We start from the raw sequence: 13,788 nt of genomic DNA on the forward strand, positions 1-13,788 counted from the left end.
TTTGTTGACCACTTCAGACGAAGATCAAGAAATAGTAGATGGTGATTGGATGGCGAGCTTTACCGCGTAATGACCGGCCCTCAACCTAGGGAGATTAATAGGGGAGACCTCCTGGATACTAACATTTGTTCGGGAGGAAGCCAATGTCACTCGGTCGTATCATTTTTCCAAACTACCTTGCGTCGGCTACAGCAATTTTATTTGTTCGATTCTCCCTCAGTCCAAAACAAGTGAACAATGCATGAATTGAACTGGATTATGATAATGATGGGTAACTGGTATATACCTTCAACCCTTTCTACTGCCAACGCTTACGTCTCATATTAATAGGTAGTCACGAGACTTGGGATCCACTACTACTTCAAGGGAAGGAATGAGGGTAATGTTTTCCACTCGCTGCTCATTCCGTCGTTACGTCGCGGCCAAAATCAGGCTCTCTAGGGGACAGTTTGACCGTGCTAACAATGCCTTGAACTCCTCGTGAGGCCACGGATTCACAACAAGCACGCGTAAATTGGGAAGTGGTGATGAATTGAACAGGTCGTGGAGTGTGCTGTCATACACATAGGTGATGCGCAAGGATTGAAGTTTAGCATGCCTGAATGGCTGAAGAGAGGTCGGCCTGAGTTGCCTGGACAATATGCCAATCGTTAACGAGGAGAGGTCGGGAGAGAGACGAAGCAAGTGAAGCAATACACATTTGGTTGATGTATGGGGAGCTCGAGGTTTGTCAGTTGTGGTAATATGGGATTGAAAGACGATAAGTCCTCGATGCCGACGAAGTACCCCACTAGCTTGAGACTACGTAGAGTGGACGGCACTCGCGAGACGGTTTGTGACATAGGTGGCAGTTCATATTCTAGATCTGGCCTTGCGGCGAGCTGCTGAAGTGCTGGGAGGTCTTTCCACATAACGTGGGGATTGGCGCCTCGGTAACATTTGATATAGAGAGACGAGATTTGATTGATGTAAGGCTTAAGAAGGCTTCGTGTGTGGGTCTCGTCGTCTTCATAGAAATCGAGTGTTAACATCCTTGGGTTCGCTCGAGCCATGAGGTATAACAGAAAGCTGCCTGCTCCCATTTCCTACGCTTGCTCAAATACAGGTTGCACCAAAAACTAGGCATGCCCACAACAACGTCCCTCCATCGTCGGCATATTCTGGTCAACAGTATGGGAGCACTTCGGGTTGGGTGGGGCGACGGGTAATCGCGTTCCCAGTGGCGGAAGTCCGGGAGACAGTGATGAAAAATTTGGGCTAAAATCTCAGTTGGCAGGCGCCAGAGAGGCGATACAAGTCCCTGGTGCAAATTCATGGACTTGGCAATCCTCTCCTTCTTTTCGACGAGCTGCTGGTCAATACTATTCATGATAGATTCCATGATACGAATACAGTAAAAAAGGCCTTGCTCTGAAGTGTTGGTTCGGGCGAAAAGGAGTAGAACTCCTTATAGTTGTTTGTTGTAATGTTACGTCGAAGTGTTCCAGGAAGAACGGAATATAAAGGAAGATGTTGGCTTACCGACGCGTAATGACCGGCCCTGAATCTAATTATGTGGAACCGTGTTCAACATTGTGGCACTAGGTCTCAGTCTTCACAACCTCTCAACAAGTTCTGTCGGACCAACGAGTGTCCTGCAGTCTGCTAATAACAGGCTATGTCTCATACGTCTGAACCAGTGGATCTTCTCGACCCAGAATTCGACGAACTGAATGTTCTCGATAGCTCCAGGTCCAGTACAACTCTAATTGGTGACGGGACTCCTCCAGTCGAAGAGGGGAAGAAACTTACCATCAAGTTACGTGCACGGAATACTTTACACAGCGGAGATAATGTTCAGACGACGGGAAAGCGCGTCAGAACTATTTCACTGTCTGCCAAAGACAGCGGCCTGAATTCTCAGAAAAAGCAGAAGATGGAAGATAAAAAAGCGGTAAGGCTCTATATTGTCATAATACTGAGATGATGCTGATGATAATTGATGTTCTAGAATACCATAGTCATAAATGCAAGAAGGGTGCAACTCGAATCTGCCCGTAGACGCTGGATGTACCGCCATCGCGAACTGTTTCAACCACTATTGCCCTCGACATCATTCTTCGACACCCTGTGCAAGGAAATGAAGGAAATGGGAGGAAACACGAATTATGTCCCACTCCGCGTCCTCACGACCCAGCCTTCGTTGATAGAGGGCGGTGAAATGAAGGACTATCAAGTACGTATAACGCATCTTAACCACGTAGCACTCGCTGGAATTCTTCTTGCTTGCAGCTTCAAGGACTTGCATTCCTTATCTATATGTATAAGAATGGTGTGCTTTCTCTCTCTCTTTATGATGCGTCTAAAGAGACTAAGACTACTCGTAGGGATGAACTGCATATTGGGTGATGGTAATTTCACTTTGTTTTATCTCGTACGTCACGACGTTGACGTTTTGTCTAGAAATGGGTCTCGGAAAAACACTACAGGTACTTCTTCCCTCCTGATCCACATCCTCTATCTGACATCGTGCCAGACACTATCCCTCTTTGCACATATCCAAGAGAACGAGACGGGTATGCCACCCACAACGACCCACTTTTACTTAACGCTGAGAATTGGTTGCAGGCAGTCATGATCCCCATCTCATCATCTGCCCTCTTTCTGTTTTGTCTTCCTGGCAAAACGTAAGATTTGATTCCCATCCCCGAGCGTTTCTCATGTTTGCTATCAATTTAGGAAGCTGCCCGTTGGGTACCCTCGTTGCGGGTGTTTCGTTTCCACGGTAGTCAGTCAGAGAGAGATCGGCTGAAGAACAGCGTCCGGAACGATGACATCAAGTTTGATTTATGCATCACAACTTATGAGGCGTATGTTTGCGAGGACTCTTGGTTCAAGAGTCGACGGTGGTTTTATTGTGTTCTCGACGAGGGGCACAGGATTAAGAATTCAGATACCAACCTCTTCAGCAAAGTCCGTGGCATAGGTTCCCTTTACCGACTCAGTAAGGCGTTTCGTTCGCGATGTATCTCGTCATCTCACCAGTGCACTGCTAGTCCTTACTGGCACGCCTGTGCAAAACAATCTAGTCGAGCTATGGGGTCTCTTGAGCTGGCTATACCCAACCATATTCACCGCTCCTTCACAGCGGTTGTTCCACGAATCCTTCGACCTCTCTCGTGGTTCCTATTCGATACCCTTCCTAAAGGCGGCACAAGAGCTTTTGACTATCATTATGATGCGTCGCACGAAGGCGAGCGTCGATATAGCAGTGCCGCCACGCGAGGAGCTTACCTTATTCATACCCATGACGGAAGCACAGAGGTTCTGGACTTACAGATTATTAACACGGATGGATACAATGGAACTCAAAGAGATATTTACAGAGGAGGATGGCCCGATGAATGAGGGTCGCAGGGAAGTCTTTTCGCACATCGCCTCAGCAATTAACCGGAATGTTTCTGGAGAAACAAATGGCAGTAAGCACCTCCTTTGATCGTTTATATATATCGCATGCTCACAACACCAAGGATGGCGGAAGCTCATGAATTTGCTGATGCAGCTGCGTAAAGTCTGTGACCAGTAAGTCGTATTTTTAGTCCCCTTATGATCGTTGCTGAGGTTAGACGACAGTCCTTATTTGCTGAAAGACGCGTCTCCTTCGCCGTATATTGTTGGCGAACACATTGTTGCCTCTTCCTCGAAACTCATCGTCATCGACAAGCTTCTTGCTGATATCCTGCCGAAAGGAGAGCGTATTTTGATCTTTTCAGTGAGTTCTTCAAAAATACATGTACAGCCTGAGACTGACGAGTGGCCATAGCAATGGACAAGGTAAAGGGCAATCACTCCTCCACTGAATACACTTTGACACAACGATATTAGCATGCTTGATCTCCTGGAGGATTACATGGAGCTACGGTCAATACCATACGCTCGGCTCGATGGCGGCACAACCCGCCCTCGACGGAATCTTGATATCAAGCTGGTGGGGATAATTTTCTTGCCCCGCTAGCTGCTTGCTGACGCCCGCTGTCTGTAGTTTCAACAAGAAAAGTCTCGTATGGTCTTTGATTTATACTGTATCATCTGTGGACTGAAAAGCGTTTAGCATATCAGGTCTTCCTTGTTTCAACCAAAGCTGGTGGACTCGGTACGTGAAGTGTTGCTTGCAGCGGTCGGATTTTTACACTTGGATAGGTATAAACCTTACAAAAGCATCGACCGTCGTTATGTGCGACTGTGATTGGAATCCTCAGGTGAGCGTACCGCGCCAGGTCTACTTGATGCTCGCTAAAACCAATCACAGAATGATTTACAAGCGATTGCTCGGGCGCACCGCATTGGCCAGACGAAAACCGTCAAAGTAGGTTTCTTCCTGTATCACAACTCACCATACAAACAAAGTTCTTGTAGGTATACCGCCTTGTTTGTCGTGGCAGCGTCGAAGACCAGATGCTTGACCGTATACGTCGCAAGATGTTCCTGTCGCTGAAAGTCATGTCTTCCTCGTCGTCGTCTTCTCCCAATGAGGATAATACCCAACTGAAGACTACAGAGCTCCTAGACATTTTGCGCAAGGGGAGCAGCGCGTTATCTCGATCAGATTTAGGCATGGACTTGGGGACGTTCCTCGATGCGCCCATCCAAGAGATTTTAGACGACTCACGAGAGCGAGAAGGGGCTCGGGATGCCAAGCTGAAGAAAGAGCTAGTGTCTTCGCATGACGCTGCTCAAGAGATCGATGAGAAAACGCTGCATGACGCAGAGGAAGAGGAGCAAAGGCTTCTTAGCGGCGTTGCTCAAGTTCAGAGCAGGCTCTTCGAGGGCAAGCTCGTCAAACGCAATCAAAACAACAGCCAGATCGCGCAGGAGTGGCAGGAACTGCAGAAACGAGCGCACATAGACAGGACCGTTGTGGTGGATGGTATCACAGTTATCGCCGATCATATGGGCCAGAGCGCGGTTCGTGTGCTGCTCTCTGCGGAATATAAGCTGTACTGACACATACCTTCATTAGCCAGAGGAAATAAATCCGGCCTCGAAAAAGAAGGCGAAAGCAACGCGCGAAACAGAAGATTGGTGCATTTATTGTCGAGATGGTGGCGACGTCGTCCTCTGCAACTCGTGTCCCCGAGGTGAGACTGAACGAGCCTGTGGTTTAGCGTGCTCCTGACGCCATACTACTAGTATTTCATCCTAAGTGTCACGGTCTCACCGCAGCGCAACTCCGCAAGCTACCTTTGGTCCGATGTCCCCAACACAAGTGCTCAGTTTGCGATCGCTCCACTGGTGATTCAGGAGGAATGTTATTCAGGTGCGTAGAATATCCTCGATAGCGATTTAGTCTAACATCATGTAGGTGCCAAACATGCTCACAAGCGTTCTGCGAAGACTGCATGCCTGAGGGGGAGATCGATGCTGTCGGGGATGTGCTACCTGAGTTGTGAGTGCATGGTGGTTACCTGATGAGCTTAGCTTGACTGACGTATCTCCGATTCTGCAGTTTATTGTTGGGCTACGGTGCTAAGACTTCAGCATACTACATAAGATGCCATGAGTGTCATGAACATTGGAAGCAGGAGCCACAGGCCTGGAAAGCCTGGGAAGAAGAAATGGCGGAAACACAGGCGAAACTGGAATCCTTGCAGACTACGTAGAGTTTTGGGAGTGTGAGTTTACGTGCCTTGATCGATTTAGCCTGCAGCATACGCGTTCTAGCAACCACTGTAATACTTAAGCATCATACAGTGGAGCAAGACACAGCTGAGCACTATATCTTGGCGGGCGTTGGAGTAAGAGATGCGGCCGCAACAAACTGCCACATTCAGACTCTTGATCGAGAGGTTTCGTCACTGGTCCTCCCAGTATGACGTCACTCTCGGCCTGGCAGTATAAAACCTCGTCTCTCCTCTTACCCGTCGACCGACATCAAGAATGACGAGCATTGTAGTACCAGCTGCCACGCCCCCCACTGAGTGGGCGGACAAAACTGAATCCATGTTCCAGTCCGACACTATGAACTCTGATCTCGCTAAGAGGACTGAGGAACACCCCAACACAACCACGGCGAATTTGGACACCCCAGGTCAGGAATTTCCTGGTTCCTACCCCGGAGAACCCGAGCAAGAGCAACAACAACAGCCTCGCGGGGACGGGTCTGAAGGTCCCACGACGGTTGCCTCAGTCGTTCACGCAGCGAAGCAGTACATCCCAGAACAAATGGAGCGTACCGTCGAGACGGCGACCACGTATATTCCTCAGGGCATCAAAAATGCGGTTCACTATTTGTGTGCGCTTATGTTATCTCGTACATGAGCTTTCCTGTTCTAACTGACTTCTATCAGCCCCTGACAAGGATTCTCAGGCCAAAGGGACCCATTCAGAGCAACACCTCTCTACTTCTCTTCCAAGTTCCGAGTTAAAAGGTGCTCAGCCTTGCGAACACGTTGGGGGTGTTGGTTCCCTGCCAGGAACTATATCAGAATCAAGCGTCGCATTACTACCTGATGAGCGGGCAGAGAAAGGTGCCCAAACACCGGTCAATTTGAAAAAGGACGACACTCAAATACAAGGTGGTAACCGAGCAAAAAATGCCACTTATCCCGTAGGTGCTGCTGTTGCGGGGAAGCCAGAAGTAAGTACAAGTCCGTCTCTGCCTCTACACCTGTCTTCTTTCTCGATGTTTATTTTTGGGCGAGTTGATGCGAGCCATGGTGCACTGCATTTTGCTGCTGAGATTATGTGTTGTCCGCGGATGGGATAGTTTCGCTTCTTTTCGCTTTCGCTTTCTCGTCGTATTGACTTTGGTGTCGTCCTCGACTACTCCAACGTCGTCATCGGCATTTCACGGGAGCTATTTATTCGCGGGAGCACATTGCCACTTGTCGCGGGCTCATTGCCGGACACATGTCAGGTTCGATCATGATCGCACCAAGTCGCATCACTGATAGTGATGGCAATGTATTTCAATTCCCGCGGTGTCGTTGCTGCGGATGGTTTTTAGATTCTTGTTGAGGAGTTGAGATGTTCAGTGGCTTCCAACGCACGTGGGACTCGGACTCGCCTAGGTAAACACCGAGTCCCTGACGTCCATGGGGCCTTGGGGCTTGATACGTGGGCTGGGCTGTGCCATGCTTATGGCTCTTCTTCTCCGGGGTTTTCGTAGAAAGCGCTGTACTTCTCGGTTGTTAACCTCGGTCGTCCATTGACTTGCGCGTCTGTTTCTGTTATTCACCGTTCCCTCGTTGCATCTAAAATCTGACGACGGTTATCTTCATTGTAGCCTTCTATCCCTGCGAAGGATCTGTGTTCTCAGGCTCAGTCCAGTCAGTATGGGTCGCAGACAGATCCTCCGCAACTGGACACAACACCGACGACTCAGCATCCTGCAAAGCTTTCTGACCCAAAGCTCGCATCCTGTGAAACCACTCCGAAGCACGAAGTGCCTGAAGGGCAACGTTCACGCTATGCTGAGGCAACTGGTATTGGCGGAGCCGCCATGGGAGCGGCTCAGACACGTGATCAGCAACCAGGCGAGACAGCAGAGAGTAAGGCAGCCAAAACTGCCGTGGCAGGAGGTGCAGTGGGTGCATGCGAGCCGGCGAAGGAAGGTACGTGCACGTCGTTTTTGATGCATTTTCTATAAACCAATTATGGTTCAAGCGGGCTTCGACGATAGGGCTCGCGATAAGAAGGACATTCATGGTGAAGAAGCCGGTGTGTATCATCAAAAGGAAGCGAAGCAGCCTGGGGGTGAAGAGTGGACCAAGAGCAAAGGCGATAGGAACGGAAAGGACGATGTAGGCAAAGTTACTGGTAACAAGGGCAGCGAAGAGGGCGTCAAACACACTCGTCAAGCTGAAGCAGGAGGCCACGATACCGATTACCATTCAGCGAAGCTGCATCCTCTGCGCGCTGGCGAAGGAGCAGATCAGGCGGAATCTCAGTCAGGTTCTCCTGTGTCGCTAACATCTGCGCCTTCAGCGAGCGAGACAAACAGCCCCAAGGAACGTCGGGTGAGTTTCCTGGATAAAGTACGAGGCGAGGCAAAGATAATCGCCGGGAAGATGAGTGGCAAGGAGGGTAAAGTGCAAGAGGGTAAACGAATAATGCATGGCGAAGTGTAAGCTACCGAGGAGCTGCGATTCTTTTTTTCCGCCCTAGTTCACTCTCTCATGCCAAATGTTGTAATGTCTAGCGCGCTTAATTTCCACTGCTTGATTCCTGTCCTTGGCCCGCAGTCGCGTCGCACGACGTCACTGAGTAGCAGAACATGACATCATTTATTCGCAAGTCAATTAGCTAGTCACGAGTCTTATCTACCGGTCCCAGTCAACAATCACGAGCACCTCATTGGTTGTGGCCAATCCACTGTCTCCCACAGCATTGCTGCGGATGAGCGGTTATATGACTGAAACTGCCTGATCACATCTATCAGTGATAGTCGAACGGAAAGAACGATAATGTCGCTATAAGCGTTTCCTTCCTCATGCAGCAGGAAGAAAGATGAAAGAAAGCCTGTGAGAGGGAGCTCCAAGGCCGCCAGTTGCCGAATGAAAACGACGACATCATCGTATTAGCTGTGGCAGGCGTTCTTCAAAACACCCGAAGCCTTAAAGCCCATCGAATAATTCATGGAGACATGGTGATAATTCTTACCCACCGGAAGCAGAGTCCATCAACATAAGGTATGAAAACTAACAGGGGGTTCCTGGTTGGGTGATTCACACATTGACAAACAATCATGGGACGGATGACCGCCTGATAGGACAAGCAGTAAATAAATCTTTTAGTAAGGCAGTGCAGCGAAATAAGTACCATGTGGAGATTGTCCTAGAGGTTAGAGAGATTGTGTTGACAAGGGCTCATGGAAAAATACTCACCGCAAGCAATTTGACTTCCGTGAACATATGTCACAGTTGATCCCGTGTTCTGCGACTGACCTCGGCGCGACTGATTGGTCGAATCTGGACCGAATGCATGGAGACTGGACAAGTACTCTCGTTTAATTTTGTTGAGCACCGCGCTCTAAGCTGCAGAAAAGGAAAACCTTGCGATGTAAAATATAGCTAGACACAAACTTCGTGAATCGTCGTGCCCACGACTGTCCTATCGCACACAAGTCACATACGTTTGACATCGACTCTCACCGAGATAGTCGCTGAAAAGGATTGCCAAGAGCAAGTTCAAATGGGTGTTAATCTAGAACTTGATGCAGACGATGAGAAGCCACGGTGTTCAATGTACCCACTCAGGCTGGTAACGTATTTAGGCATTGTTGTTCGTATGAAAGCGGAACTTCAACCTAAATATCCTAAATTATAGCCAGACCGCTTAGTCACGGCACCCGCTTCACAGCTAACACAAGACTACCCCAACTCTTCAACGGTCGGGGACTATTATGATAGTATGATACGAGCTACTCATAGTATCATCACAGTAAGTCATTCAAAACAGGAACTCTACGTGTTATAAAGACTCTTATCTCTACTCACATACACAGTGGTTTGGGAGGTCATTCTCAAACATCTACTCAGTCGTAGACAGGCTGCTGCATATTCTGTAACGTCTGATCTGAGAGTGTACACAGCTGTTGACCGCAGTACCGTGACTAAAGCCCTAAGCTGGAGACCGGTACTAGTCACCAGTCAGGCGAGCTCTGACTCATGTCACTTCTCCTGGTCAGACGACAAGGAAGCAGTCTTTCCTTCTGAATCTCCAACTACCTTTTCAACCGTCGCACATTTCAGATTCGAATTAGAATTTTAAACACTTACAATGTTAAGATGAGTTTTGTGTCCAAATATCATCGCTGAGCATGAATTCACCAGTACGATCTGAATCAACGGCGGTAGCGGAACTTTCAAATGCCGAGGATCACCAAAGGCACGCGATGAGCGATTAAATCATTCTCACTCATCGCGCAATCACTAAATATCTCGCCAGGGTGTCAGTGCTTTAGGCCACGCGGTTTCTTGAAGCCTCTCGAACGGCGTTGCTGCAAGTTGCCGCAAGGACCATTGGCATGTCTATGCGCTTCGTGTGCAGACTCTCACCCTCGTCACTATACCAGACTATACTTTCGGCGGGCTCGGAGTTGGACAAAAAATTAACCGAGAGTAGCAGCAAAGTGACGGATGGCACGGCGGCCTCCTTCGAGAAAATTATTTAGCATGGACATAAACTCGTCATAATCTGGAGTCATTCTCGTTCCTGACAGAGCGTTCGTGGTTGCGCGATTGTGGGACGAGACGCAGTACGAAGCTTCTTTACAGTCGATGTCCCGCAATTTCGAGTTCACATCTAATAATTGAAGGACAGCCTAGGGCGCATGGTCACGGCTTTTACTGTTGATCCGCAGTAAGAGAAAAAAATAGACGAGGACTCGTGATTGCCATCTATTTGTTTATCATGGCCAAAGCATGGCATCCCGTCCCCGCTACGGGCATCGGAGATTCAGGGCCTACCAAGCTGACAGTCCAGACATGTATTGACAATAATACATCTTCCATCAGGTTCCCATGAGCTACAATCGGCTACTGGTGACCGTCATGCTTAGATCTTGACTTATGTCGGACGTGGTAGTGCACACTGGTTCGTCATACTTTGGTCCGGGTCTTGGTTGTAGTATCAGGATTCGCGTCGTTGAGTACGACGGTCAAAGATTGAAAACTTCCGCGAATGCGGCGCACGTGCACGTTCCTACTGCTAGTAGGCGTACAGGTATAGCAAAATGCGAGAAGCATACTATCGTCACTGCAACCACATGCTTGAAGCCACAAATAACTCATACAGATTTAGATTGAGCACAAAAAATGGAAACCTGATAGAATCCACGGTGCAGGGTGTAACATTTACGCGGAAGTGAACAGTCAGCGCGTTGGCGTGCGAGCACCTTCTTCGATTAAGAATTGGGGTTCACATCGAAGAGCTGATTAATATCACTTCACGCAAAGATATCAAGATGCAACTCTAGCACGAGAGTTGGGCCGCGCGATGGCCAGCGTGAAAGCTCTGTGAACGGAACCACAGGATTTTTTCTCTCCCCTGAAACACACGCTGTGGGCTGAGCACCCCGACGTTGAGTGTGGTGTTCGGCGCTGCGTTGAGACACACGGAAATGAACAATACCTCAAATGTGTTCTGGCATTCGGGACTTCAAATTGTCCGAGGACCGAGTATCATATAAGAGTCTCTTGATATGTTCTTCACCGCCTTGTCAGTCACAGGAGGTTAACATGGTCGGGGAGAGGATGGTTACATATTAAAAGTTGCGTCAGGAAAATATCGGCCGTTCCAAGAAATTAACAAAACGAACGCAGGGCCTCTGCAACGTCCGGGGAAAAATAACAACAAACCAAGACGTTTCCAACGTCAGAGGCGAGGGGGAAATGCTATAACACGACTTTGAAGCTATTGAGTACTCGTCTGTCCTCTGCAGATAAGGGACTGTAGCTTGTTGGAGAAGGATGACCGAGCTGCACAGATTGCGGGGAATGAGGTTGTCGAAATTCTGGTGCAGTACGTTGATCAGTCAAAATCGAAATGCTAGGTAGGGTCGTCTCTGTATGTCCAGGTCTCATGGTAACAGCCGATGCCGGCAGATGACTTGGATGATGCTGGGTAGGAGACAAAGGGATTGACGATGACGAAGAAGCGGAAGACATAGGCCGTCTGGGGATTCCATGCAAATTAGAGTGCTGACTTGGTCCGCCATGTACATGGCCCGCCGAATTGTATGGGTCCATTCCATCAGTGGTGAAAGAGAAGCGATCGGTGCGAGATCCGCTGGCTTTGCTGGAGACAAATATGCCACCCGGAACTCGTAAATTTCGAAGGTAATCGTAACTTTCGATGACAGGAAGCCGGACATAGTCATCCCCCTGTTGCGGTAATGGATAAGATGCCCCCTTGGATCGTGTAGATCAAACTCACTGTGAAGTATGCAACAACATGCCATTTACGCGGGAGACTTGAGCCCGGAAGATAGACTAATGCGGAGTAAGTTTGTTTCGTTAATCCGTTCGGACGATTAGGACGATCCTTTCTTCTGTTTGTCGGAGGAGCCACAGCGAGTGGATCAGTGGTACGAAGTGCTCTGAGATGGTGTGAACACCAAGACAGATGTTGATTCAAAGGGCAACGAATTACCTCAAAGCAGCTTTAGCATCTTTCTCTTCCTGAGTTGTCTCCATCTTCTCCTCGTAGAACAGGTAGTCACCACGCATCCGACTTTGCGACCTGGGAATGGACTCATGTCATGACAACGTCTACACAAAAGAAAATGACAAGTACCATCTACGCCCGTCTGTCCAGCGTAGGAGTCCTCCATCGCTCTCAGCTTCCTCCCAGACGAAGACGTTCCCGGAGGATAACTGCTCTCTTTCTGAAGCAGTGAGTCGCCGCTTGATCAACGGTAACATGTTGAGGCGCACGGCCTCGAGGACGACATGCGCGTCTTTGGCGTCTCGGACATCTTTGGTGACTCCTTAAGATACAGAGCCACTAAGAGGAGGTGACGACTCACGCAGTGCAGGATGTGTCGGGGGTCCGTTGTGGACAACAGGTGAATAGTGCGACATTTTAGGTAGGATCTGAGATAGTAATTAAAAACCGCTACTCAAATGAGAGGGCTTTATAGTCTCAGACGTGTTTGACATGGACGGAGATCTCGAACAACGTGGATAACAGAATCCTGGCATGAGACGAACAAACCTTGTTTCGATGACCCGCATTCAGGTACCCGCTCCAGAGCGCAAGTTCGCGCGCCAAAGTTCTTCCTGCCGTAAAAACACCCCTGTACCGATCAGCCGATCGTCCGAATAAGCAGAGAAGATAAATCGGCGAACCTTCTCACATACCAAATTCAAGTGGTCGGCAAAGCTCGTGAGATATTATTTGACCTTGTAGTCCATTCAGACAACTCAGTGCCCGGGAGAAGGTCATTAAACAGAGGCTAGACGCAAGCCAAGCTGTGTATCATGTTGCCCAAAAACAAACACAACATCATGAACGAGAGTGGGTTGAATAGCCTGGGTACTCATCCACGGCAAAAAAAAATCCCCACGAGAAAGTCGGGTGTAGTCAGACTCCCATCGAATAAGCATGCCGGCGGAAACCACGAAGGGGGCGAGTTTAGTTCAGCAAAGTGACATGCGATTGAGATCTTCCGCTGTAACTACATCGCTCATTTTGATTGGCAGGTCCATGCGTCAAAAGTCCAGAATTAGGGTTATCACTGCAGGCCTAGCGAAAGTCCCGAGTCACTGTCTGACAATTCCGTCGCTCCAGAATGCCGAGTGCAGGCTCAATGTGATTTTTTGTCTGCTTACTCGTTATATCGGGTGTTAGACCTTGAAACAATTGGCCGTGTCTTCTGACGTGCTGTCTAAGCGTATTTGAAGCGCCAATATGGTGAAGGAAGCTGGCACTGCGATAACATAGTTGAATCAGTACAATCCGCGGATTCATCGGAAGAAGATTCGCTGAACTGAGAGAGAGACTCATCCTGAATCAACCCAATTCGTGATGAAAACTCAACAGGCTGAGCAGGTTAATCGCCGTGTTGACGTGGGGATCAGACTTGGAGTGCTGGGGAGAAGTTATCGGTTTCACCTCGTGAGTAATATGGAGGGTATCTTCGCTTGAGATACGGCGACCGAGTCTGGATTACCGTGTATCATCATTGAGACTGCAGTCTCTGACACGCCCATAGCTCTCCCGCGAGTATCATTCCGATTCAGAGAGCATACCACTTACGAGAAATAGCTTTCGCCGTGTCGGAAAAAGATTGTTCTTCACTTCAAG

The 13,788-nt window shown here is 48.8% G+C and overlaps 4 protein-coding genes across 4 annotated transcripts; 2 read left to right on the forward strand and 2 right to left on the reverse strand.

The window, feature by feature from the left end:
- Window positions 1–888: 888 nt before the first annotated feature.
- Window positions 889–1,369, reverse strand: EDB91DRAFT_1217229 (uncharacterized protein; the record flags this gene model as incomplete). Its single annotated transcript, XM_041320852.1, has 1 exon — window positions 889–1,369. The coding sequence occupies one exon, from the start codon at window positions 1,367–1,369 to the stop codon at window positions 1,025–1,027; it is 345 nt and encodes a 114-aa protein (XP_041181852.1). The 3' UTR covers window positions 889–1,024.
- A 212-nt stretch (window positions 1,370–1,581) lies between these two features.
- Window positions 1,582–5,766, forward strand: EDB91DRAFT_1108062 (P-loop containing nucleoside triphosphate hydrolase protein). Its single transcript, XM_041317535.1, has 22 exons — window positions 1,582–1,933; window positions 1,991–2,215; window positions 2,272–2,311; window positions 2,367–2,390; window positions 2,443–2,468; window positions 2,516–2,555; window positions 2,608–2,666; window positions 2,719–2,983; window positions 3,036–3,458; window positions 3,510–3,561; window positions 3,613–3,751; window positions 3,803–3,813; window positions 3,865–3,967; window positions 4,022–4,040; window positions 4,091–4,132; window positions 4,180–4,238; window positions 4,289–4,345; window positions 4,396–4,944; window positions 5,000–5,117; window positions 5,170–5,296; window positions 5,342–5,425; window positions 5,486–5,766. Exons 1-22 carry the CDS (start codon window positions 1,658–1,660, stop codon window positions 5,637–5,639), a joined length of 2,892 nt encoding a protein of 963 aa, XP_041181853.1. The 5' UTR covers window positions 1,582–1,657; the 3' UTR covers window positions 5,640–5,766.
- A 213-nt stretch (window positions 5,767–5,979) lies between these two features.
- Window positions 5,980–8,108, forward strand: EDB91DRAFT_1045900 (uncharacterized protein; the record flags this gene model as incomplete). Its single annotated transcript, XM_041313219.1, has 4 exons — window positions 5,980–6,271; window positions 6,327–6,663; window positions 7,309–7,568; window positions 7,852–8,108. 4 exons carry the CDS (start codon window positions 5,980–5,982, stop codon window positions 8,106–8,108), a joined length of 1,146 nt encoding a protein of 381 aa, XP_041181854.1.
- Window positions 8,109–11,102: 2,994 nt separating this feature from the next.
- Window positions 11,103–12,668, reverse strand: EDB91DRAFT_1108094 (Gti1/Pac2 family-domain-containing protein). Its single transcript, XM_041317536.1, has 5 exons — window positions 12,509–12,668; window positions 12,277–12,457; window positions 12,133–12,222; window positions 11,917–12,079; window positions 11,103–11,864 (listed from the first exon to the last, which is right to left on the reverse strand). The coding sequence occupies exons 1-5, from the start codon at window positions 12,561–12,563 to the stop codon at window positions 11,376–11,378; spliced, it is 978 nt and encodes a 325-aa protein (XP_041181855.1). The 5' UTR covers window positions 12,564–12,668; the 3' UTR covers window positions 11,103–11,375.
- Between the last annotated feature and the right edge of the window lie 1,120 nt (window positions 12,669–13,788).

This window comes from Suillus paluster (genome assembly GCF_016628075.1).
Source record: "Suillus paluster strain FC165 chromosome Unknown EDB91scaffold_6, whole genome shotgun sequence".
NCBI classification, from domain to species: Eukaryota; Fungi; Basidiomycota; class Agaricomycetes; order Boletales; family Suillaceae; genus Suillus; species Suillus paluster.

Bases quoted from the DNA above. Each gene is read 5' to 3' on its own strand.
- EDB91DRAFT_1108094 (XM_041317536.1), bottom strand. From the start codon at position 12,563: ATGTCGCACTATTCACCTGTTGTCCACAACGGACCCCCGACACATCCT. The intron at 12,458-12,508 runs GTGAGTCGTCAC...GAGTCACCAAAG, and splicing joins CCCGACACATCCTGCACTGC to ATGTCCGAGACGCCAAAGAC. The intron at 11,865-11,916 runs GTGAGTTTGATC...TTACCGCAACAG, and splicing joins ATGTTGTTGCATACTTCACA to GGGGATGACTATGTCCGGCT.
- EDB91DRAFT_1108062 (XM_041317535.1), top strand. From the start codon at position 1,658: ATGTCTCATACGTCTGAACCAGTGGATCTTCTCGACCCAGAATTCGAC. The intron at 1,934-1,990 runs GTAAGGCTCTAT...TTGATGTTCTAG, and splicing joins AGATGGAAGATAAAAAAGCG to AATACCATAGTCATAAATGC. The intron at 2,984-3,035 runs GTAAGGCGTTTC...GTGCACTGCTAG, and splicing joins AGGTTCCCTTTACCGACTCA to TCCTTACTGGCACGCCTGTG.